Raw genomic sequence first — 25803 nt, 5'->3', positions numbered from 1 at the left:
ATTGTAGAAATGAGTATTCAGCTAATCACTAATGGTATTAAACTATCACAATTATAAAGTGATAATCATGTTGATATTTTAACAATAATAATAAATAATCTGATGAACTGAATTAACTTTCACTGGCAAGTTAATTTAAACTGATGAAGATGCTAAACTGAGATAATTTATTCAAAGGGATTGTTACAATGAAAATGAATTAAAATTAATGGAAAAAAATTGTAAGATCATTTTTTTCATCATCATCATCTTACTCTTAATTCAGTTTCAACTGATTGTTATAATTATGGTTACAATTGAACTGAATTAAATTGAAAAACTTATCATGTCAACCGATTGTTACATTGGTACAACTTTAATATAATTATGTTAACAAATCAAAGTCTAATTATGTTGGCACAATAGTGAACAGTTTACAATCTAAATTAAATGATATTTCAATGATATTAATCAGTTGATTAGTTTCTAAATTCAGTTAAATCATAATTTTAGAATTAATTTTTCAATCAAAGTTTTGCTTTGTTGGTTAATTGTTGTGTGTACTTTTTTTCATAGTGACTTGAGATTATGAACTAAATCAATTTTCATCTTTTGTGACAAGTTAACAATCAATGTTATTGAATATTCTGATTCTTACCTTATTGTTTCAACAATTTAAAACAGTTAATTGTCATCTTTGTGCTTTAAATTGTCAATTGTTGTGTATCATCTTGCAATCGTGATAAATACTGACAGTTGATTGTTAACTTTAATTGTGATGGTCAATGGTCAATATTTTGACAACTAAATCAAAACAAGTCACATAATCCGAGTAAATAATATTTATTTTTTTGCAACTTAATTGTTAACAGAAATTGATTGAGATATTGTTTCAAGACTAATCACCAATCATGATTGAGAAAAGATAAACAATTGACAATCAATTGATCATCTATTGTGATAATCAATTAATTGTAATCCAAATTAGGAAAAGGTAATAATAATAATTTACTTACCCAATGATTACAAGTAGAAAACAATTAAATGTAAATCAACCAAGGAATAACTTTTAATTATTTTATTGGGTGGATGTTAGTTAACTAATCACTTTGGACAATCAAGATAAACCATAAAAAGCAAATGATCAGCCAACCCTAATTTTAACTACACTGGCCCACCAACATAATCAATGGATTAGATTAGATCTGATTTAAGTTGATTGTCTTTACCTTATTCAATGAAAAAAACAAACAAACCTTAATCTTGACCTTAATCTTGACCATAAAACTTGAACTTTTTATATTTTTACTACAACAATTAACCCAAACAATCAAGCAAGGTTAAAGGTTAGAATTAACTTGTCAAGACAATATTTTGACACTTTGTTTGTTTCATAATTTTTCAAGTTAATTACAAATACTAATGAGAAAACGTTGATTATGATAAGTGAGAGGGAAAATTAAATCTAATCAATACATAATCCAAAACTGATTATCAAATGTTAATCTTGATTAGTTTTGAATTAACTTTTGGATATTTTCACTTTGATGTTTGTTGTTGACAAACTTTTTCATTTAATTGTGGGTTGAAGATTAAGATTGTGATTGTGATTAGATGAAAATGAGAAAAGTTAATCAACATGATGATTATAATTATTATCATCATGAACCATTTGATTATTGTGATGATTAACTAAATGTTTAAGTAAATTAACTTTAAACATTGATGACAACTTGTTGTGAGCCTACAGACAAAATCAGTAACATTTTAAATGTACATTAATATTAATAGTTAAATCAAAATGATTTAAAGTTAACTATTAATTAAGCGTATCCATTAATAATCAATTAACGGTATCACTTAGAGGATTTAATTTAAAGCTTCAAAAACAAGATTAATTAGGTTAATAACCATCAGATTAACGGAGAGAATCAACTAGCAATCAACAAATTGTTAAATTACTTTTCTCTTGAAAAAAAAAGTTTCAACTCGAAAACATTTCTGAATGAAAAAAAGAAACAAAATCAACAGTTGACAAACTGATTAATTGATTGTTTAACACCAAATGTTCAACAAGATAATCAACAACATAAATCATAATCACAATCTCCCTGATAACTTAATCAAAACCCTAATTAAATTGTAATTGCTAAAAATTGCAATGAGCAAATTGTTTGAAACACCTAAAAATGATATACCTGATAAATCAAACAATTTATCACAATTTATAAACACATCATTTTAATCAAATACACTGAGAATACATCAACAATCAAAATTACATGATGTTCATGATCATCATTGATAGAGAGTGAAAAAAACTCCATTGATGATATTACAAGTTGATCTGTAAGGATGAGATTGTAATATATAAAAAAAAAGGATGAGGATGCTGAGAGTTTGATGTCAAAACATATGAATAGAAAAAGATACTTGAAAAGAGATGAAGATGCAATTGAAGATGATGATTGAAAATAGTATTTTGTCCGTCAGAATTGGACGATATGAGGATGATGATGATGACAATAATCATCATGATGATCACTTGAACAAACTATTCACAATCAAACATTTCCTATATGAAGAAATGTCTCTGTGAATAGTTTTCATAAGTCAAACTCAACTTATTTGTTGTTAGTTTTTTGGTGATCGATTTCTCCCTCTTTCTTTTTCTCTTTCTTATCTTCCTTTTCATCATTTACTTACATTTTCTCTCTTTCTTTTTCCTCTTTTTCTTACTCTATCTCCCAATAAATGACATGATAGTGTTTGAGTGATTGTGTGTATGTGTTGAAATGATGATTCTCTTGATGATCATGATCATCATTATATCAATGAAACAGCCAAGAAAAAATATCTTACCCTTAGGGTAAATATAACATCCGGAGACAGATAGTGAGAGAATCGCCTGGAAGAAAAGGTGATGATGATGATGATGAAAATAATCAACATAATCATCATCAAGGAAGTTAAGTCTTTTTTAAGAAAAAGTATAAAACATCATAAAAACATGTTGGTGTCCGTTTTTTCATCGTCATTTCCATGGTAATGATTAACAGCTGATGATGATTCTGATGACATAAATGATAGATTCTCTCTTTGGATCATCATATTCAGTTTAATAGTAATCAGTTGAGTTACATTTATATGATTTACTAATCATCAAAGTCGATTGTTGTCCTTTTTTTTCACCTCTTGCACGTTTGACTCTGTAAATAAGATACATTTCCTGTAATCAGCCGATTGTCAATAATCTTGTTGATTATGATTCCATGTTGATGATAATTTTGATCTGAATCGTTGAAATGATCGTTTTTCACAATAACAAGTTTCAATCTTAATTCAATTCGTGCGGAAAAATATCACTTACCATGTGAATAGAATGAAAGTTTTGTATCAAATAAATGAGAGAGTGGAAAAAATTGTCTCAATGATTTATCATATTACTGTCAGCAAGATATTTACAAGTATACATAGAGGAAGAGAAACAAAATTGCTAAATTGTTGTAATACAAATTGAATCACGTTCCATAATCAAATGTTAATCATCCAAAACTAATACAACCAAACAGAGTAAATGTTTCAGATTCTGACATTGTTTTCATATTCTAGTGCTTGATATTCACTAATTCTGATTCTCTTTTCTTAATCACCATCAATTTGACTATAATTAACCTGAGAAATCAATTAATTGTTTCTATTTTTTGTTTGATTACATCTTTCATCTTGCAACAATTAACTTTATCACCAATACAAAGTTAAATCAAAATAGTTATCAACTCTTATCTAGAGTAACCATAGTTACCCAAAGTTTTCTGAGCTTTTGTTATAACTTTTTACCAATGATATTTATATAAATATGAGCAATTACAATCAATTATAACAATCAGATTAAGAGGGTCACCAAGGATGATTGTAATCAACTTTATTTATATAAACCATTTTTTTTTTATTCCAATGTTATCACTTGCAAACACTCATGGTGAAAACATATATACTTATGAACTGAACCTGAAGCTTATGAACATTATGAACATTATGATTATCTGTTAATCCATTATTATTATGGTTATTACTTGGTAAGTAAATCATATTAATAAGATTTAACATTTATACTTGATGTATTAAATTGTTATCAACTTTAAATTCATCTCTCTGAATAAATTGTTACCTTGTAATTTAGTGTATCTCATCATCAAAGTTGTTAAGTTTATTATGTTCAGTGTTGATTGTTGTACTTACGTTTTCGTATATAAGCTGGAAAAAAACTCAGGTCTACTTATAATGATTAACATAATGATGATTATTTTATCACTAGATTTATGACTTAATAGCGGAAGTTGCAAGAAAACTTGATGATGATAAACAAGACGGAAGAGGTAAGAAAAGTTTCGAGTTAAAAAACTGATAAATGTTTTAAAATGGAGGGAAAAAAGTTGATATCTTTCAAGTTTTCTTCATCTTCGACATCATCATCATCATCATCATCATCGACAATTCTTATCAATACCATGAATCAGTTTCCATTTAAATAAATCTACACTCAGATATTGTAAATGATGATTTTAGTAAATAAAGTTTTAGATTTGGCTTCGAGTTGAAAACTTTCTGATAATATGTTTCATCCATTATATTCAGTATTCATGATAGTAATAATATTACAATATCTTCATCATCTTATCCTCTTCCCCTCTCTTTATGTCTTCTCTATTCTTGCCTTAAAGGTATATCAAAGTTACTTTTTTTCTCTCTCATCGTAAATCAAGATATTCACACAAATCATGAACACCAGAAAAAAGGGAAAAGATCACAATCATTGTCGAAAAAATTTCTATGACCATTATCATCATCTTTTTCATCATCTAAGTGATCATGATGATGACCAAGACTCACCTAATAATCTTTATCCAATATCTTACAATGGTCATTCATCATTTGACTCTCTCTCTCTCTACCTTTATATCGCATATTTTTAACATCAAATCATAAAAACATCTCAAAGATGAAGACAAAGTTATTATGATGATGAAGAAAATGGTCTTTTTCCATCACCTATCTTTCTATCATCATCTTCATCCTTCATCATCTCAGTAATAACAATAAAGATAAAAAGTTTGACTTTAAAATGTTTCTGAAAGAGAAAAGTTTAAAATCTTTATGAGAGAAAATTATCCAATGAAAAGAGTACTAAAGATCATCATGGTGATGATTATCATCTTGTTTCATTGAATATCCGAATATGTATTGTGTAACTTGATCACAATGTTGATAATTAAAAGTTTTGTTTCAATTTGAAGAGAGAAAAGATTTCTCTCCGTCTCTTGTTGTTGTTGTTGTTGTTGTTTTCTTGTTGATCACATGTTTTGTAATGGAAGGCTGATTAAAGATGATAAATAAAGTGATAAAATTAAAAAATATATAAGAGAGTCATGGAAATTAGATCTGATTAAATGGGAGAGAGATTTGAAAGTAAGATGGAAGTTGATAACTGATGAAGATGAAGATGAACAAGATCTGGTCTCGCTTGAGATACAATATAATATTTTATCAGTCTTTACATGCTCCTAGTTACTTTAGATGGTAACTGTCGATAGGAAAACGATGATGATGATGAAAGAAGATCGAGCTTTGGAAGATGAAGATCGTAGGAAGATAAAGTAGATCGTTGAAGATAAAACATATGATGGAGAGAGAACGAAGAAAGGAGGACGAATGGAAAGATTCCAGGACAGAGAAAAAGAGAGAAAGAGAGAGAGAAAGATAGAAATCAGATGATAATCTTTACTCTCTCTCTCTCATCATCATCATCATCATCATCTTTATGTGAATGATAAACGATAAGCATCAACATATAAAAACCAGAAATCAGGTTCCGAAAATGGTTACGCTGGATAACATAGGAACTGATAATGATACATGATAAGAACCTGAAAAGATAAGAAGAAAGGAAAAAGATGAGGATGATGATGGTGAAGATGAGAGAATGAGATTAATAATTTTTGATTTAATTGAGACACGCCCGAGATTTAGAGTTCATCAGCCCTTCCACTCTCCCTCTTTACTAATTCTATGGTAATAATTATCCACATTCTTAGATCCACATCCGATTTGATTATAATTTTAAACTTTCTGTTCTGATGAAATGATCAATTCCTATGTAAATAAACACTAGAATCCAATGAAAACATGATTAACCTCAAGAAGATTATGTTAAATTGTTAATTTGTTTCAATAATCGTTAACAAGTTTACTCGAGAAATTGTATCACAAGCAATCAATTTATTGCAATCTTCAAGGAGAAATGAAAACTAATAATAAAAGGATTAATCATAATTAAATAGCGACACAATTATCATGACAATTATCATTTAAATTAATCATTTTCTTGCTTTATCAATAATTATCATCTTTTAACGATAAGCTTATTTTGGAAAGGAACTGATGAGAAAAGGTTTTTATCATCTTTGTCTTTCTTTCTCTGTCTATCAAATCAATCTGGTCTGTCTGTAGGATGATGATGATGATGATGATGATGATGAGTGAGTTTCATGAATTATTATCAACAATTTGAATCTTTTCAGCTTGATGATTACGATAAGATGAATGAATTAGATAATCTCATTTCTGAAAGCTTAAAAACCTTTACACAGTTTTTTTTATATTCAAAGTTAATTTACAAAATGATCTTTTAGATTGTGATGATTAGGATGATAATGATAATGATGATGATGATGATAATTCATCGTCTTTCTCTTTCTTTTCCTCTTTCTTTATCCTTCCCCTGTTTTTTTACCTTTCAGATTATCATGAAGATTATTCAAAAAACCCGCTTGATTGTTAATCTTGATAAGTTTTTGTTTTTTTTTACTAAACTAACTCTTGATTATTAACTAGTCAGATTAAGATAATTAAAATAATTATGACAATTTAAGGTGGTCATAATGAGAGGGTGATGATTATAGTTGACAAAATAAAAATAACAATTTAATTGTCAACTAATATCAACATGATATTGTTTTCAATCATGATTAGTAAATTTAATGCGTCAACCATTTATTTGTTAATCACCACAATCAGTTAATTATGATCATTATGATTGATTGTGTAACATTTTTATCAATTTAATTAGTGTATGATATTGTATTGATCATGTGATTTATTTTTGTTTTTTACCAATTGATAATCAATTACTAATTAAAGTTGGTCTCTTAGTTGATATTTGGCTTTAATTTGATTTTGTTTATTAATCATTTTCATCATAATCACACAATCAATTAAACAATTAATTGATCATTTGTAACTATGATTTTTGATTATAATTATTGATCAGTTAATGGAAACGGAAAAAAAATCAAGCTAATTATCAATTTAGTTTTATCCGATTATCTTGATTGTGATATTAACCAGTTATGATTGTCAAGTTATGACTTATTGACTTTGGTAGTTGATTAATTGATTGATTCAGGTTAATCAATTAATCACATAGCTTTTGATTTGATTATCTTAACAATTAATTATCAATTGATATGAATGATGAAAATACCTTTAATTTTGATCCAATCAAGTTAAGGTACAAATATCAACATAATTTAAGTACAATTTAATTACAATTATATACAATTAGTATAATTATCATCATTAAATTTAATCATTAATTAGATCAGTTAACCAACCAAGAAAAAACAAACAATATAATTAACATACACTAAATATAAATGGAAACAATTTACAAATGATTTCAATTATAACAATCAATTTCTGCTCATACTGACCCTTTAAATGATAAGATTTAATTGTTACAATTAGGTAACAATCATTAGACATGATAATTTACATACAATCATCATCACGATTATCAATTGATTGTCATCATCATTATTATTATTAACTTATTATCATCATGATTCAATTAGAAAGATATTAAATTACATTTCAACTAATTAAGATAAACATCACCAATAATCAATCAATTAGATGATTATTATTTGGCAAATAATTAGAGCAATGATTAAGACAATACTCTATATACACTTGATCCTTGAGCAATTAAAGTTAATCCACAAATCGATCGGATTATGATTAACCTTTGTAATCTTTCATGTTTTATCCTTGATTGGAAACTAATCACAATGATTGTCATGATTACCTGAACTCAATCAGGTTAATCATGTTGAAAATTATGTACCATGTAAATTGTAACCGATTAACATGATTACAATTACGGATTATCAATCGAATGACATTTCAAACTGATCAGTAATAAAAAAAAATATCGATCACATGGAAAAGTGAAAGAAAAAAGTTCTGAGATTTTGATCTGAGAATCGATTTTATTTTATTTTTTTTACCATCAACAAGGAAGAAAGTTAAATGCATCAATTTTTTGTTGTTTATCTGATCTGTTGATTGAGATGATGATGATTGTTGATGACAAAAAGTGACGATGATGTAAAATGATTGCAGTGAAAAAGTATCATTAGAATAAGTTGAAAGAAGAAGAAATTTCTTGATGAATTGATCGATCTTCTTTGTAACAATCATCATCATCATCCAACAGTATCATTATCATCATGTTGATGATCTTCGTCATCATCTTTAACATCATTAGCAACATTATCATCTTCATCCGAATCCATCATTTTATTTTCATTGAGTGAAAAAAAAGAGAAGCCATAACTTTGAGAAAAGTTCATGAATCTGAATCATTATCATGTATAAACATAATTTACACCATTGTTTGAATTTTCATCTTTGATAGTAATGTGATAATGATAATGATGATGATCTGACTTGATGATTAGAGTGAGAGAGAGAGAGAGGGAAAGAAAGTGAGATAAAAGAAAAACAATTAACACCAAAATGAAGGAGTTCGAGGTGTGGGAGATTGTTGAAAGAGGAAGTGAACAAATAATTCTCATCTTCTTCAGTAACTTATTTATATTTCATCTTGTTCATCATCATCATCATCATCATAAACATCAACAAAACCATCATCAACATTTACACATGTTTTTCACTCTAACTGTTAGTCTTTTGTTACCTCAGGCAAAATTGATTTATCATCAACTCCTTTTTTTGTCATCTTCTCCCTTGGATGATAACTAATGTTGTTATGATCTCACTCCCCTCTTATCATCCACTTCTCTTCCTATTTCAGACTTTTGCATCTTCAATGATGATGGTTTTTCTTGTGGTTGCTTTAGATTTCAATGAATCCATTTCATGGTTTGTCAGATTAACATGATACCTTTTGCCCCACCCTAACCCTCCTCATCCTCATCCTCATCTCAGAAATGAGATTGATAAAAATGATCATGAATGAAAGGAAACCTTTAATTAAATAGGAAAATCAGTAATCACTTTCATCGTCGACATCAATTTTTGTTTTTCATTCAGATTTTCACTGAGTTTTGTCATCACATCTTCCAGAATCATTAACGTATTAATAACACTCTAAGATAATCAATGTAGATTAAATCATTTACACTTAAATGTTTGAAATTGTAACAATTTATTACAACCAATTTAAAGATCACAATTAGCTAATCAACTGCAACCATAATTAATAAAACTGTATTTAGATTAATTATTATCATTTATCCAATGAAAAAAGTCCTCATGATAAGTTAATGATATTATTCAACATTCTCTTCAACTAATCACAATCAAATTTCAGGATAATTTACAATTCAATCGTAATCATCGTTATAATTACTATCAAATCTGCTGATTATCTTTCATAATAATATATTTACAATTGAATCCGTGTGAAAAGGTAAGACTAATATTTAATAAACAAAACACAATCTAAAGGTAACCAAAAAACAAACAGAATTAAAATCAAAGTGCAACAATTAATGATTGATTGTAATCATTAATACTCTGAGATTAAACATGATTAGCAAGAGGAAAAATAAAGTTACCAAGAATGAAAGTAAAACAGGATAAAGATTATCTAATTGATAATCATTTTTTTATGCTTTCAAGGTAAACAACCAATATTATCATGATATAATTATTATATTAGCTAATGAATGAAAATTAGTTGATAACAAAATGATAATATAAAACTAATTGTAATCATAAGTTTGGCTCATAATGGTAATAATAATAATAATAATATATTGGCAAATGATAACGAAACCAAAAAGTTAATTGCAAATATCCAAAATCTCACCTTAATCAACATCATCAATTATTATCATTGAGTAATAGCTTTAAAAACAGAAATAATTTACTTTATCAATTGATGATCATCAGCAACATCATTATCATCAATGGGAATCATAAATGTGAAAATATTATCATCTTAATATTGACCAAAAGCTTTGAATCATTTCTGTTCATCATCATGATTACACATCTAAATCTGTGTATCATTATTATTATTACTATTGAATCATCAAACCAAATCAACTGAATCAAAAGTGAATCGTCAATTTCAGTGTATTAGACAGATAACAGGATAGACTTGAAAAAAAGTTCACAAATAGTTTTGATAAAATTATCGATAGTAAATGGTAACATATAAAAAAACGTCAACTGTTCAGATGAAGATGAGATTGTGAAAGTGAACTTTGCAAAATCCGTTATCAGTAAATTGCAGGATGATCAAGGGGAGACATAATCTGATTATTACACTAACTATCTGCTCCTAAGGCACAGAAAATCATAGGAATAAATAAGATGATGATAATAATAATCATCATCATGATAATGTTTGTTGTTGTTGTTGATGACGATGTTTTTTAACTTTGCTCTGGTTCGGGAGTGATAATATAACATCAAGTGAAATCCTTGAAAATAACATTAAATTGTTGTGGGTTATCAGCAGCATTTAGGTTAAATAGCATCAAATGAAGACGATGAGGTAAATGATAAATTTTCATCTTCTACAGCAAATCTTCAATTGTATCTGATTCCAACTGATTAACACCTAAATCCAACATCTCTTTTTACTCTGCAATGGGAAACATTATGATAGTTGAAATGTTTAATCCGAATAATTTGATTGTTATGATATAACATTTTGATTACTTTTCGGAGAGACAATTAACTTACCTGTTGTTTTTGTTGTTTCTTTTGTACAATTTAATTTCTATTGTTGTTAGAAAATAGTTTAATTATCCTTGATTTAACTGCAATGAGGATTTAATGTGGTTGTGGTGATAGTTCATAAGTAATTATCAATCATAAACCAACAATCAGATTTGAACATGATTGTCTATCATCATCAATATAAAAACTCAAATATTGACTATTGAATGAAAACATGAGTAAATGATGAAACTGATAACATAAAAAGATGATCATTAATATTATCATTATCTCATCATGGTGATGATGATGATTATTGGTCAGTTCGATTATCCTCCGCTCCCTTGATTAATCTGAAAACAATAAGAAAAATGAACTTATATTAATATCTATTCATACAATCAAATCAATTGCAACAATAACAAAAATACTTACTCATTTTCTGTCTTTTTTGCTTCTCTTATCAACTTCTTATCATCATCATCATCTTATCCGTTTTGTGTTTATATGTCATCCCTTTCACATCATCACGTCGAATATAATATTAGAATGATATGTATCTTTTGTCTTGTTATCTTCTTCTCTTGGTCTTCATCGTATATGTTGATCTGTCAATTGAAGAGTTTTATCTTCTTCTTCTTCTTCTTCATCTTCCTCGCCATCTTCATAACTTTGTTGGAGAATCGACTCTCATTAAAAATGGAGTCTCTTGGAAATCACTGTTGTTTTCTAATCAGTATGATCAGAGTGTTGGCCCCTATCACATGACAAAACTATTTCCGGACCAATCGCTTTTTGATCACAGTGATTAAGTCCATTGTTGATAATATTGATACTGTTGATGTGTGTGTGTATTTGTTGATAAAGAGAAAGTTAACTTTTGCTGGTTGATCTCTTTTTTATCATCTCACTGCGAACGCAAATCATTGAATGTTAGTCTTTTGTAAGGATAAGGACATCATCATTGATCGATATCATCAACTAACATCATCATCATCATATCGCCTTCAACCATCAATGTATCAGTATCATCAACACCACCATCAAGCCGTTTGTCACTATATTTTATCAAAAAAAGAAGAAGAAAATGAAGAGAAAGAGATGAAAATGAAAAGCAGGAAAGAGAAAAAGAAAAAGAAACAGATGATTATCTTTCTTCTTCTCTTTCTCTGAATACTGAGAGTGAGAGTGAGTGAGAAAGAGAGAGAGAGAGATGAAAGTTATTGCCAAAAAAAGTTTTTAACAATAGAGTTTGCAGGAGATTTTATCAGCTGTTGATGTCCCTGTGATAGGATTTAAATTTGGGTCCAAATTGATCTGGTTTTATGAGTTTTTTTAGTCATTATCATCATCATGAAAAGTTTATCATCATTACATTATTTTTCACTAGAATAATGTCAATGTTATCTGTCTGTCTTGCCACTTTTTCTTCATTCTCTCTCACTTGGTGTTAATACAATCATGATGATTGCTTTCACTTTCTCTCACTCATCTTCGTTATCATTTTCCGTCTTGTGCAGTTTTTGTGTAAAATTTGATTGTTTAAAATTAGAGAAACTAAATCTTCAACAATCAAAAAGCAATGACAATATTTTGATTAGCTAACAATCATCATCATTGGTTAATGTTTACGATGATAATACTCATTCATAGACAAATGAATTCATTTAGTCAGAGAGATGAAAATTAAATGATCATGATAAGAGATAATGAACTAGATTAATTTTTTGTTGTTTTTTTTGCACTATTATTTTATCAATTTTTGTCATCATATTATTATCCTCTTCAAGTATTATCATCATTATTATTACAATGATGATGATGAAAATCAATGAAAATGTTTGTTTCCACATCATGATAATAATAATGTGAGAGAATGGTAAAAACTATCATGAAAGAAGATATAAAAAAAATGGGTTACTGAGCTGAAACTATGATTAATCATTGCTCTTATCGGGACAATCAGTTTAAATTTCTTTGAAATGATAACAATTAATTGAATTTAACACTTTTCAAGAAATGCTGAGCAAAAAAAACTAACCATTCTTTTCATGATCTTCAATGTTTCCAGTTCCTCTGAGTAACTTTACCTTAACAATTGATATCATTGTATTTTATCATGATGAAGTTGTGAGGATGATCAATCTTGATTATAATAATTGATAATGATGATGATTTGATTAAATTTTGCAAAGTCCATAGTACCAATGTGATAGTCTATTGTAATCATAATCAATTGTGGGATCTTCAATATCTAATTGAAAAGAGAGAGAGAGAAAGAGAAAAAAAATCGACATAAATGATTACTGATAATATCAATTGATTTAAACTGATTTTAATTGTTTGGCTTAATTGTTGACTTAACCAATATCACCTTAAATCAAAATCAACTTACCTAATCAAGTGTACATGTGTGTTGAATGTGTAAATTATTTAATTGATTTGATGCCAGGTTCATTTTATCAAATCATATGATTCCATTAACGTAATCATTTAATTATCTTGCGACGTTTAATCATCATTTGATTGTTTTATATGCTTTCCAATCAACCGGATTCTTATGTAATCTGCAAGTCAAAATGATTATTATCCATCAACTTTGGCCCTGTAACAACATTTTAAATATTTTGATCAACTTATCCAGTCTCAAGGAGCATCAGATTATACATGTAAATTTATATTGAATTTAATGAAAATTCAGCAAATCACATTGTTTGATTGAGATTAGTGAGTATAAGTTACATCCAAAGTCACAATTAAACCCATTCAGAGTCCATCTTATCAATCAAACCATAAATTAGCTTATCTCCAGCTCTAAGTGGCCACCACATCGTGTTACCAAATAAATCACAATTATTATAATACTATTAATATACAGTTAGATTATCAGGTGAATCTTTTTTGCCTTTTGGTATCTTGATTATCTCGTTTGTGGTTACAGTCGTTGTTGTGGTTTCCAAATGATTTATGAGCTTAATTAGATTGTTTCACTGAGATGATTGATTTTTTCGCACTGTTCATGTATTCTAATCCTAATAATAAGTTTTCATCGGGAAATAGGTCGTTTGTCTGTCCGGGTCAGGTATCAGTCCACTTCGATTGCTATTGTATCGCGAAAGTAAATCACTTTGTCCAATCAAATTGATTACACAGTTTGTGTTTAACTTTAAGTTTAGATTTACTTTAAGGTTATGGGTAATACTTGATTATTCAATCTTGACGATTTAATCAAATTAGGGCATGATAATGATTTGATTAGTGAAAGTTGTTACTCTGCTTTGGCTTTTTCTTTGCTTGATAAAATGTCACCAAGATTAAGATATTTACTTTTTTTCTTAAGGTAATCATTTTATCATCGTGAAAGTTAATTGTCGCAATAACGATCAATTTCCCAAACTTATTTATACCAGTTTTTGTCCGCTGTTATCAATGTCTTTCATTTGTCTTTTAACCTTAATTGTGAACAATTTATGGTGCCGATTGATTTGCGAGAAAGTCAGTAGGTGTATTTGATTATGCTCAAATTATCAAATTAAATGTTGGAATGTCAGTTTCATCGGTTGTTTTGATATCTCTATCCTTTTCCAATTTCTCCTTTGGTGATTTAGTGTAAAGATTGTCATGATTAGGAAGTTTTTTTTTTACTATCAAATCAAATCAAGGTTTGGTTTTGATATCAAAATGATTTGTAATACTGTTTGGATAGATTCATACATTGATGATAATGATGATTTTTACCGATGATAAAGTTACTTGTGATGATCTGAGTACCAACAATTGAACCCAAATCGTGGGTTGTCAGAGGATAATGATTATGATTATTATGATGATAAAGAATGGTGATGATCATTAAAACAGATAAAATCCCAAAACTCTCTCGAGGTCAATGATTATTTGTGTTATTTGATGTCAAAGACTGATCACAGTTTGAGTGAATGTTGAACAGATCTGATAGTTGATTAAAAGAGGGAGAGAGAGAGAAAAAAAAGAGAGAATGAAAAAAGATATAGAAAAAAAGTATATTAGTTGATAAAAATCAAACAAAAAAAACATCTTATACCTTTTTCCATTTCCATTTTCATCTTGGAGAATGTTAGAGATGATTAATTTAACGTCGATATGATGATCAAGTCTTGGTGATGGCGAAGATTAAGATTGAGATAACAATCATAATGATTGTTCAAGTCTCCACAAGATTGAAGAGATTTAATCAGCACCAGAAATCGTCATCTACATAACATACACACTGAGGATGATGTTTAATTGATACGTAGAAATGGGTGTGATTAACTTTAATCACTTTTATCCATGTTAATGAGGCACTTTTTACCCTCACAAGTCAATAATATCTAACAAGATATTAACAATTTATCCAAAGGGTATTGATATTACAGATGAGAAAAGAAATTTAGATAAAATAAATTCTATTCTTTTCTAAATTAAAATGATCACTTTGGCTCCAAAATCTTCCAAGTTTCCATAGTAACATATTAGGTAGAGACAAAGGAAAAGGAAGACAAAGTGTAACGGATAAAATGGCGCCTAAAAAAAGGGAAGAAAAACAAAGATGAAGATTTAATTTTAATCTAATTAGTAATCAAACCGTTGGAAGATCAATTTTTGAGCACATGATTCCTCTTCTTCTGGTATCAGATTATGATGATTTATCTTTTGATCACCAATATGATTGAATCACTGAAACGATCAAAGAGAATGATTATCATAATTAACCGTCAATGAGAAAAAGAAACAAATCACCTAAACACTGATTGATTTAATTGATTGATTGATTGGTTATCTTTGCTTTTCTCTCAAGAAAAATCATTTTCACTTGTTAATTGTTAATAATTACCGATTAACAGAAATTACATCTAATCACATGGTTAAAGTTGATGAAAAGAAATGAGTTGTAGTTGTTTGCGATCATTATCACAATTTAATCTCAGCCCAAAGTTTAAAAGTGGGAATGGGAAATCAAGAAGAAAATCAAAAAGGATCACCAATGATTAGATAAAGTTAATTAATAGAAAAACAAAAATTAAAAATCTAATCTCAATTAACATCAAAAGAAAACATTTGACATAAATCAAGATGGCGGAAAGAAAAAGATTAACACTAATCAAAAATTCAATTCAAATCAGATTGATTTAAGAAAGAATTAAGATAAACACAATTAGCGAATTTATAATAAGCGACAATCTTCACAATTAAATCAAGAAATTAACTTAATTAAAAGGCCAAATTAATATGATTGATTTAAAATGTGAATTTTAATTAAGAGAAAAAAAAATTCCCTCTAAAAATCAAAATAAACTTTTCTCTTTCGAATTTATACTTTCGCTGTCTATTTCTCTGTCTATTTTTCTTTTTCTTTTCCAAATCAGATGATCTTTTATTTCTGTTACTTCATTGGTCTTTCTAATTTCTAATAATTTATTGTATTTATTCAATAATTTTTTCCTTGTATCATATTTTTGTTTCTTCTTTTTATCTAATCAAAGAATCAACATTCAAAACTGATTGTTATCATCATTTGCCTTTTCCTTTTATCTTCTTATATCATCAAATTGTAAGATTAACCATCGTCTCTCTCTCAATTTTATCTTCTCCTTTTTTGATCCTTCATCTTTGGCTCGTCTTTCAGCTTATGTGTATCTTGTTATCAACATAATCATCTTCATCTTCATCATCTTTTCCTCTTCAGTTTATCTCTTTTTATCATCATTATGATTATTAACTTTTGGGAAAAATTAAATTGTTAACACGATCTCTTTTTTTCTCTTTGTTCTTTTTTCTCTCTCCTATGTTTCATTTACATTTATCTCTTCATATCTCCATCTCTCTCCATCTCCCTCCCTCTCTCTCTCTCTCTCTCTCTTCCGTTTGGTGTGATTTTCATTTAGATAGGCTCTGCAAATGAATCATCTGATGCTACTGTTGGCCAAGAATCGGATTCACCTGGTGATGGAGACAAAATGAATCTCGATGATTGTAATTCTTCCTCTTCTTCTTCTGTCACATCTTCCCCTTCATCATCTTCGTCAACATCCTCACATTCACCATCTTCCAGTCGATCTTCATCACCCCAACCTACAGCAACAAATCCAATAACTGTTGAAGAATCTGAAGAAAAAAATTCTGCACTGGAGGAGATAACAAGTAAAAACGAAAACAACACAGATTATCAACAGAACGATAATCTCATTACTATTGATAACAATAGTAGTCATCTCTTTCAAAAACAATTAAGTCCAATTAGAGAAGAAAGTTTCTTTCCTCAAGAAGAAAAACTTGAATCATCACCACCGTTGTTATCACCTTCACCTTCACCTTCACCTCAACCACAACACATACATAAACAATCATCTTCATCACCACCACCTCCATTATTATCACCATCATCCCTTTCAACTCCTTGTTCCTCTTCTCATCAACCATTAACCAGTATGTCAACCGACCAAATCTTGACCGATTTTATGACAACAACCAAACAAACCTCACCATCTTCTCCCTTGCCTCAAGATGATTCTCCACCTTCTCCACAACTTTCAACACATTCCACTTCAGGTGATGATTCAACTATACCTGACATTGAGAATAAAGTAAGTTTCCTTAATCATCTATTCACAATTACAATCCAATTAAATCATAAAGTAACACCTTTCTTTTTTATTACCAACATTTTGATTACGATAATTACATTTTGTGCTCTTAAAAACAATTTTCCTGGTTATTTTTACCTTTTTCTCTATCGGTGTATGTCCTTCTCTTCACCCGATGCAATATAACTTACAACTTATCTTATAATTACTCGCCGTTTCTCAGAATGTGAGATGAAAAAATTCACTAATCAATTTAACACTAATCGTTAGGAGAGAGATTATAAATTTTATCTGTTGATCAATAACAACAATCATTAAATCATATCTATGGAAAGTAAGAGAGAACTTAGCAAAAAAAAAAGATAAAAATATTTTATTTATTCTAAGCATTATTGTTAAACTGATATGAATTGAATCTCGAATTTCCGAAAAGTCAACTCGTGATCATTATCACCACTTCTCATCATCTTTTGTAATCGAAAACAATTATCTTACTTTTCTTCATTTTCTGTAGTCTTTCTTTTCTCTCTTGAACTTTTCAAGGAGTTTCTACTCTTTCTCTATTTATTATCATTATTATCATCTTGTTATCATCTAAATCATAGTCTCTCTATCACTCATGCTTTTATTGTACTTTGCTCTCTTGACATATTTCTCTCCCTCTCCCATTTGTCGTTCTCCCTCTCCAATCTTACTCACTCTCTCTCTCTATTTATTAGATTTTAATATAACTAGTATTTGAATGTAATTTTACTTTATCAAAGGTAGATTGTTGATTGTTCACTTTAATTAGTTATATCTAATTTAATTCTGTTGTTTTTGTTGTTTCTATTTATCATCATAGGCCAATAACAATTATCTATCGTCTACCGTTGTTGATGTACCAATGGATGAATCAGGAACATCGTCACTACCAAACACTCCGACATCTTCATCGCCATCACCAAGTAAATTAACTAATTTAAATCGTAAAAGAAAAGTTTCAACCACAGATTCCATGATGACAGCAATAGTCTCAGGATCACCAACAGCATCTTCAATACCACCAATAATTAAATCACAATCAACTTTATCTGATTCATTTGTTAAACCTTCACCAACTCCAGAACCCGGGACAACAGCAACCACAACATCCTCTTCCATAGCAATTAAACTTTCTCCTCCACCAACTTCACCTCAACCACCACCACCACCTCCACCTCTGCTACCTCCACCGTTGACATCAAAACTTTCCAATGTTGATGATAAACTGTTGAAAGAATTAAGTCAATCCTCTCTAATTAATTCTCTTATTCAAAATTCACCAACTCCTAGTTCCACATTACCTGGTGTTCAAAAATCGTTACCTCCGCCATTGTCTTTATCTAGTGGTGGACTTGCACCCACCATACAAACAACTCCAACCTCCTCATCAAACAAACAACAACAACAACAACAACCAATTTATGTTGCTATCTCAACGAATCCTCTTATTCTGGTCCCTCTTTCATACAATACGGAGACTGGTGGACTTGACTTATCACTTGCCAATTCATCAAGTGTAGTTAAACTACCAAATGATGCTTTATTAAATTCACAATTAAATGGCTTAATCGCTTCTGGAATTGATAGATCAACCCTCTTAAATAATTCACTGGAAACACATCGTACTGGTGTTGAAAATAATAATCGTGCAAACCTCATTAACGGAATCGATGCAACCAATATAATTAATGTTAATAGTCTAACTAATAACAATATTATCAGCATCAATAACAATAATAATGGTATTATTAGTCCAGGTGATAATGTTAATAATCTAAGAAATTTAAATCTAAATAATATTCAGCAACTTTCTCAATTTTCTGGTCGACCACAATCAACTGAAGGTCCACTTGATTTAAGTTCAAATCCATCAAGCGTTGACCCTAAACTCCATGATAAATTGTCCTCATTTCGTTCACATAATCGTCATCGTGATAATGACCATCGATCATCAGTTTCCTCGTATACAGTTAAAAATGAGACTGACCCAATGATTGAAGAATCGGAATCACCGTCACCTTTAAATTTGTTCAATTCACCTTCAACTTTTGCCAATTTAGTCTCTTCAGCTCATTCAGCTGATTTACCTCAATCAACAGCATCGGTACTTGCAGCGGCCGCGGTTGCAGCAGCGGCCGCTGCATCAGTGTCATCACCTCCTTCATCGTCATCACTTGCAGTCGGTAACAGTTCTGGACGTGTTAGTGGCTCATTACCACTACCTGGACCCGCTCCTAACGCACCTCCATCTTTTACACCTGAAGCGGTTTTCAAGCAATCAAGTTACCATTGTGAACATTGTCACATTGGTTTCTACAAAAAGGAAAACTACAACATTCATAAGCGTTTTTATTGTTCTGCTCGACGATCTAAAGCAGCAGCAGCAGCGGCCTTAGCAGCCGCTTCCGCTGGCGGAGTGAATGCACGTTCACGTAATAATACAAGAACTCGAAGTGAATCATCCCCTGATCTCCTTGAAAGCGATGGATCACCAAACAGTTCACCAGAAATTTCATTAGACTCCGAAAAAACCGATCGTAATCTTACTCATCATTTATCATCCGGTCATCATCAGCAACCTGCATCTTCCTCACTTCGTAAATCATCAACCTCTCGCCGAGTCTCAATCTCATCTAAAACCAATGCATCTAATTCATCGAACTCTCCTGGTTCATCCCCACCCCATCAACCGTTATCTCAATACTATTGCGTTGCCTGTGGAATACGTTTCACTTCCCTCGATAATCTTCAAGCCCATCAAACATATTACTGCCTCAAACGTAATTCGGTTAATGCATCACCCGACAAACTTCAATATATCGTTTCCATACCTGGTGGGACCGGAAGTGAAGTGAGTTGTGTCAAATGTAAGGCAACTTATTGTAATGAAGAAGCATTTTTAAGCCATGTTTGCTCAGCGATGAATTTGGGTTCAGTATCAACCGGAGGATCAAATGGCTCTAAATATAACTCAACATCAACTTCAGCATCTTCATCGGCTGGGAATGCAAGTGGCTCTAATGACGGACGTTGTTCATCTGCTGGAGGTGGAACCACAAGTGGGAATGGTGGAGTTAGTGGGCCAAATATGCGTCGACAAGAACGAGAAGATATCGATTCTGGTCAACAGTGTTTCCGTTGTACAATTTGTGGCTACAAAGGTCAAACTCTACAGGGAATGCGCATACACGTTCGTATGCATAGTCAATGTTTTCGATGCACTATTTGTGGTTATAAAGGTCACACGTTACGAGGGATGCGAACTCATGTTCGTATTCATCAAGACAAAATTCAAGGTCTTCCAGAAGAAACATTCATTGCCTGTATCGAGGATGAAGCGCTGGTTGCCAAAAGTACAACTCGAAGTGGACCAAGTGGTTCAAAGCGAAGGCGTAAAAGTTTAGACGCTTATAGTAATAGTTCAAATGTTCACAATCAATTTGGTTCATCATCCACATTATCATCTCTATCTAATGTTATAGTTAGTGAAAACTCAAAACCCTTATCATCACAATTAATCAATAATTTACTTCCATCAACAATAGCAAACACATCAACGGGACCTGCTGGTATTTTGGTATCAGCAGGTTTCACATCTATGAATAATGTTAATAATAATAACTCTGGTACAAACGATGAATTAATTAGTGCTAATGTTACTAACTCTAATAGAAACAGTTCAAATAATGCCAACAATTTAAATAGTAGTCACTCTGAGATATCAAGTGAAAATGAAGACGAGGCCACAAGTAATATCTCAGAAAATGAAATGTCAGGTCGAGATGATTCCCGTCAAGGAGGATCAGGTGAATCTGTTCACAATTGTCACTTGTGTTACTATTCATCAACTTACAAAGGAAATGTAGTTCGTCATCTTAAACTAGTACATAAAGATAATAGTGGCGGAAGTGGGAATAGTACCAATGGTCCATTTTCGGGTATAAACAAGCGCGACTCTGGTGATAAAGGTAACGATATGGATGTAACATCGGGCGGTGGCAGTGGCGGCGGCGGTGGCGATTCACATGGTTCAATTAGCGATGAATTACCTTTAGATTTGAAAGCAACTCGATCCAATGGATCAACGATCTCAGAGAGACGGACATTTCATAATCGATCGCCGATTGGTAATAATAACCATCGATCAGCTGGTTCACCCATTGACCATAATAGTAATGGCTCGAGTTCTAATAACAATAATAGTAACAGTAATAATAATGGTAGCTCCAATTCATCTGCTCAGGCCAAAAAAGCGGTACCCAAATATTGCCGCTCTTGTGACATATCTTTCCAATTTTTAACTTCGTTTATAGCTCATAAAAAATATTACTGTTCCTCCCATTCAAATGATCCCAATGCAATTCAACATCTTCCTGAAAGTAAATCACCAGTCTAGTCATCATCTTTATCATCTTAATTATTATCATCGTCTTCGTTATCAACATAAGCATTATCATCAATCAATTCCCTCGATCATCATGTTTATTGTCATCAACCAATTATCACACCAACTTTACCATTATAATTACTATAAATATTGATTTCATTTGGATTTAATTAATCTAATTAATCACTGGGTTGCTGTATATCTTTTATTTAGTCTCTCTCTCTTTCTATATCTCTCTCAATGTCTTTCCGTTTCCTGTTTTATTTTCAATTCCAATCACTGTGTTGACTAATATTACTACCAACTAATCAATATCATCATCATTCATTATACAATAGTCATGCTCATTATTATTATCGGAAATATACTAATGAATGAATTGTATTAATTACTTAAAATTACAAAAATTAAACAGTGTAAAATTTGATGATGATGATTGACAAGACAACTAATTGTAGTTAAATCTAGTTAAACATAAACAAACAAACAAACAAAAAATGAAATTGAAAGTAATAATAAGAAGATAAAACATCAACAATTAAGTCAAATAAATTATTATCTATTCCATGATGATTAACAGAATTAACTAATCATTGGTATACGATTAAAACATACAATTAATAAACAAACAACAAATGTATTGACCCTGAATAATTAACATTATTAAATATCCTGGTACAACAACAGTGTACATACAATATGAATATCAAAATGGTTAATACAATTGATTAATTGTTAATCAAATGAAAATGAGAAAACCAAGTAAACAAAACAATCAAATGAAAAGGTAAACAATTTAATTCTGACCAAAAGCTTTCAGAATGTGACTCAATATGATTTCAGAGTAAAAAATGATATCCTTCAACTAATCAACGGATTAAAGATTTAATTTAGATAACATTGACTGATTAAATGAACACACACTCGACCCAAGCAATCAAAAGTAATCAACAACAATCAAAGAGAGGGAGAGAGATGTAAAAATAAAGGTAACATTGAAAAAAGAATAGAAGAAAAAAAAGTTCTGATTGAATCTTGAACATGACACTTATTGTAATCATCGAGTGAGAACTGATTATTTTTTGTTTTTTTCTTCTTCCTTGATCACAATCAATTTTGATTCACTTTCTCTCTTTAAATGTTGATACGTTTTCGATTATTGTAGTTGGCAGCTCAATTATTTCAATGATTTAAGATCAAGATGAACTGATTTCTTATCATCGATTTCACTTTCTCATTGTTTCCATTGTTTTCTTACCTTTTTTATTTCTTTCTCTTTACATCTTCATCTTCATCTTCCTCATCACTTTTATCTAATAGCTGATTAACTTTGTACATTTCGACCTTTCATATTCGAACCCTATTCAGGTCTATTTATTTGTCCTCTTTCTTCAAATGACTGCAATCAATTGATTCCAATCGATGGACATCAAGATAGAAAGTGGTTAATGACAATTTGTTTTCTTCTGTGTGTCTACTTACTCGAGAATTAATAATATTCACCATTTGATAATTTCCCGAATAAAAAATCAAATAATCTCAAGTAGAATTAATAATTTATCAGATAGCCTTAGCTAACCCAATTCTCAAGTATAATTAGCGGTTTTTAATTGACTCGATTTACGTTCTATTGTCATTTGTATGAAAATTTTAGATTTTCTAATGATCGTTCAGCCTTTGGACTTTCGTTGCTTTTTCCTACTATTACAATAAGCTGCAGTTTTAGCTGGTTGATTGAAGCGATTCCATAGATAGCGAATCTGAACCGGCGATAAACCATGAATTGTAATGATGTACGGTGATAGGTAACCACAAATATCAAAAGTCGAACCAATTTCACGAAATCGAAAACCAAAATTATTCATCAATTGAATATCCATTAGTTGATCTTTCGAGTAATAGAAATGGAAGAGAAAAATGTTAGAAGAAGAAATTTTGAGAAATTCGATCATCGAAATTGTTAAAATTATCTCTCACCTTCAAAGTAACGGTAATCATCGTACATTTTAACGGCTTTCGCTGAACAGAATCCGGTTATAAATAAATCTTCGAGAAAAAAATATTTACACTTGTTGGCAAAAGTGGCGGTGATGAAAAGCGATCTCGCCACATCAGCTGACATCAGGTATCCAGTTCCCGAAAGATAATTGGGATAAGTGTTGTATGGATAGACGTTGAAGGGAACGAAGTATTTGCTCCTTGGGTCGCGAACCAATTGAGCTTTTTTGATTAGGCCACCCAATAGAATCTTGTATCCATCTTGTTGATGATTCCAAGGTAGTTTTCTCACTTTAAAGGCCACCATTAGTTTATCGATTAAATTAATCAAATTGTTCACTTGAACAAACATATCATCGTCGACTTTAAATAAAAATATTGGCTTTCGGATTTTCAGATCCACTTCATTGGGAACCATTGGCGGTGGCTTCAGGCGTCCATGTTGTCGGTGAACAGTTGATTGGATTGGTGATGGAGACGGAGATGATGATGAATAGATTGAAGATAAACTAGAAGATGAAGATGAATAATATGAAGAAAATGGCAAAGGTTTTTTGGTTAAATTGAGTATCTCTTGATTAAAGAATCGTAACATTAATAGTGATTTTAGAGTTAAATTGTAATAAGAATCATAAAAATCGTATTGTATGAGATCGTTGAAAGAAAGGCCTTCGTGAACGATTTGTTCATTCAATTTGGTTAACTTTTCATCATCACAATTTGAATCATCATCATGTCGATCATGATGATGAACCTTTGATTTAGAATCAATAGAAATAATTTTAATTCCATTGGATTCTGTGCTTTTAATTGATGAAGATGAATTAACGTTTTTATCGGTAACATTTTCTAAATTTCCTCTCGGCGGTGGCACTGATTTTCCAATGATAAAGAAAAGCTTTTGCTGGTGGAAATTGACCAATTTAGACCACGAATCTCTTATTGCTTGTCTTTGGTCAAAGTGTTGGACAGAAGAACTGACAATCACAACTAGACGAATATCGTCAAGATCATTTAGTTTTGGTTTGATTAATAGCTCAGTTTCTAGAACGAATTGACTTAAATTAACTGACGGGGACTTGAAATAATCGGCCTTTAAACGAGCCTGATAATGAACATCAGGATACAAATGAGGTCCAGTTGGAATCTTGTTGACAAGAATCACTAATAAGGTGACCACGAATATTGTCAGGAAAGCATAGAATGATGGAATGACCCGACGACGGCTCGTTAATTGTGGCCTGCCCTTGATTAAACCATTCACTTGATAAGCCAAATGATTAGGGTAACGGGTTGACTTTTGTGAGATAATTTTGTCAACATTAAATTGAGAACTAGAATCATTTCCTTTGATTAACTTGTAACCATTTTTAGAGACATTTTTCTCCATCTCGATCAAAGATCAACTGGCCAATTAAATTAAATCCGTTCATCTTAAATTAATCAAGTCAATTAACATTCTATGGTCCATAGTAATCATCCAATCAATGTAACAATTTGAAATCACAGTAATAGCTGGAAACATTTCTAATAAACACTGGAGGAAGAGAGAATGAGAGATAATTAATCAATTGGAATTTATGATTAAAGAATAAACAACTTACTTAATTAAAAACAATTAGAGGAATAAAATTGATTAGAAGAAAAGAAAACGAGAAATGTAATCAAATGTCGACATTTGATCAACAAGGAAGGACCAAAATCGATAAAAGAAAGAGAAAAAGAAAGACTATTTTCGAGGAAAAAAGAAAGAGATTTTCGTGGTGACATCTATTG

General features: G+C 30.3%; 2 protein-coding genes and 1 long non-coding RNA gene across 7 annotated transcripts in view; 1 reads left to right on the top strand and 2 right to left on the bottom strand.

The window, feature by feature from the left end:
* LOC128391464 (uncharacterized) overlaps positions 1-22733 on the top strand; it is a 29136-nt gene extending 6403 nt beyond the window's left edge. The window contains exons 2-3 of one of the 3 annotated variants that reach the window (XM_053351358.1): positions 16924-17618; positions 18463-22733. In XM_053351358.1, coding sequence (XP_053207333.1) covers positions 16924-17618; positions 18463-22038 — 4271 coding nt within the window. In that variant the 3' untranslated portion in view covers positions 22039-22733. Of the gene's footprint in view, positions 1-16919; positions 17619-18246; positions 18383-18462 lie in introns of those variants that run through there. The other 2 variants (XM_053351359.1, XM_053351360.1) reach the window with 2 other exon arrangements.
* LOC128391495 (uncharacterized) lies at positions 10037-16342 on the bottom strand. Of its 3 annotated transcripts, none has more exons than XR_008325808.1 (7): positions 15869-16342; positions 15077-15711; positions 13412-14964; positions 13058-13270; positions 11452-12074; positions 11041-11369; positions 10037-10939 (listed from the first exon to the last, which is right to left on the bottom strand). It is a non-coding gene; the product is annotated as an uncharacterized LOC128391495 (long non-coding RNA). The 3 variants fall into 3 exon arrangements; XR_008325807.1 differs by having other exon boundaries at positions 15077-15558; positions 15869-16340; XR_008325809.1 differs by lacking the exon at positions 15869-16342 and adding an exon at positions 15775-15791.
* Positions 22734-23612: 879 nt separating the features above from the next.
* On the bottom strand, positions 23613-25762 carry LOC128391472 (uncharacterized). The gene is made up of 3 exons (XM_053351370.1): positions 25632-25762; positions 24007-25564; positions 23613-23917 (listed from the first exon to the last, which is right to left on the bottom strand). The coding sequence occupies exons 2-3, from the start codon at positions 25415-25417 to the stop codon at positions 23700-23702; spliced, it is 1629 nt and encodes a 542-aa protein (XP_053207345.1). The 5' UTR covers positions 25418-25564; positions 25632-25762; the 3' UTR covers positions 23613-23699.
* Positions 25763-25803: the final 41 nt, after the last annotated feature.

This window comes from Panonychus citri, unplaced genomic scaffold (assembly GCF_014898815.1).
Source record: "Panonychus citri isolate SS breed McGregor unplaced genomic scaffold, ASM1489881v1 Contig00134, whole genome shotgun sequence".
Classification (NCBI taxonomy): Eukaryota; Metazoa; Arthropoda; class Arachnida; order Trombidiformes; family Tetranychidae; genus Panonychus; species Panonychus citri.
Note: the sequence above shows the minus strand (reverse complement) of the source record. Positions and strands in the feature narration are given on the sequence as shown.

What these genes read in the sequence shown, in the direction of transcription:
- LOC128391472 (XM_053351370.1), bottom strand. Translation starts at nt 25,417, where the DNA reads ATGGAGAAAAATGTCTCTAAAAATGGTTACAAGTTAATCAAAGGAAAT. An exon ending in TGATTACCGTTACTTTGAAG is followed by an intron (nt 23,918 to 24,006) that starts GTGAGAGATAAT and finishes ATTACTCGAAAG; the next exon opens with ATCAACTAATGGATATTCAA.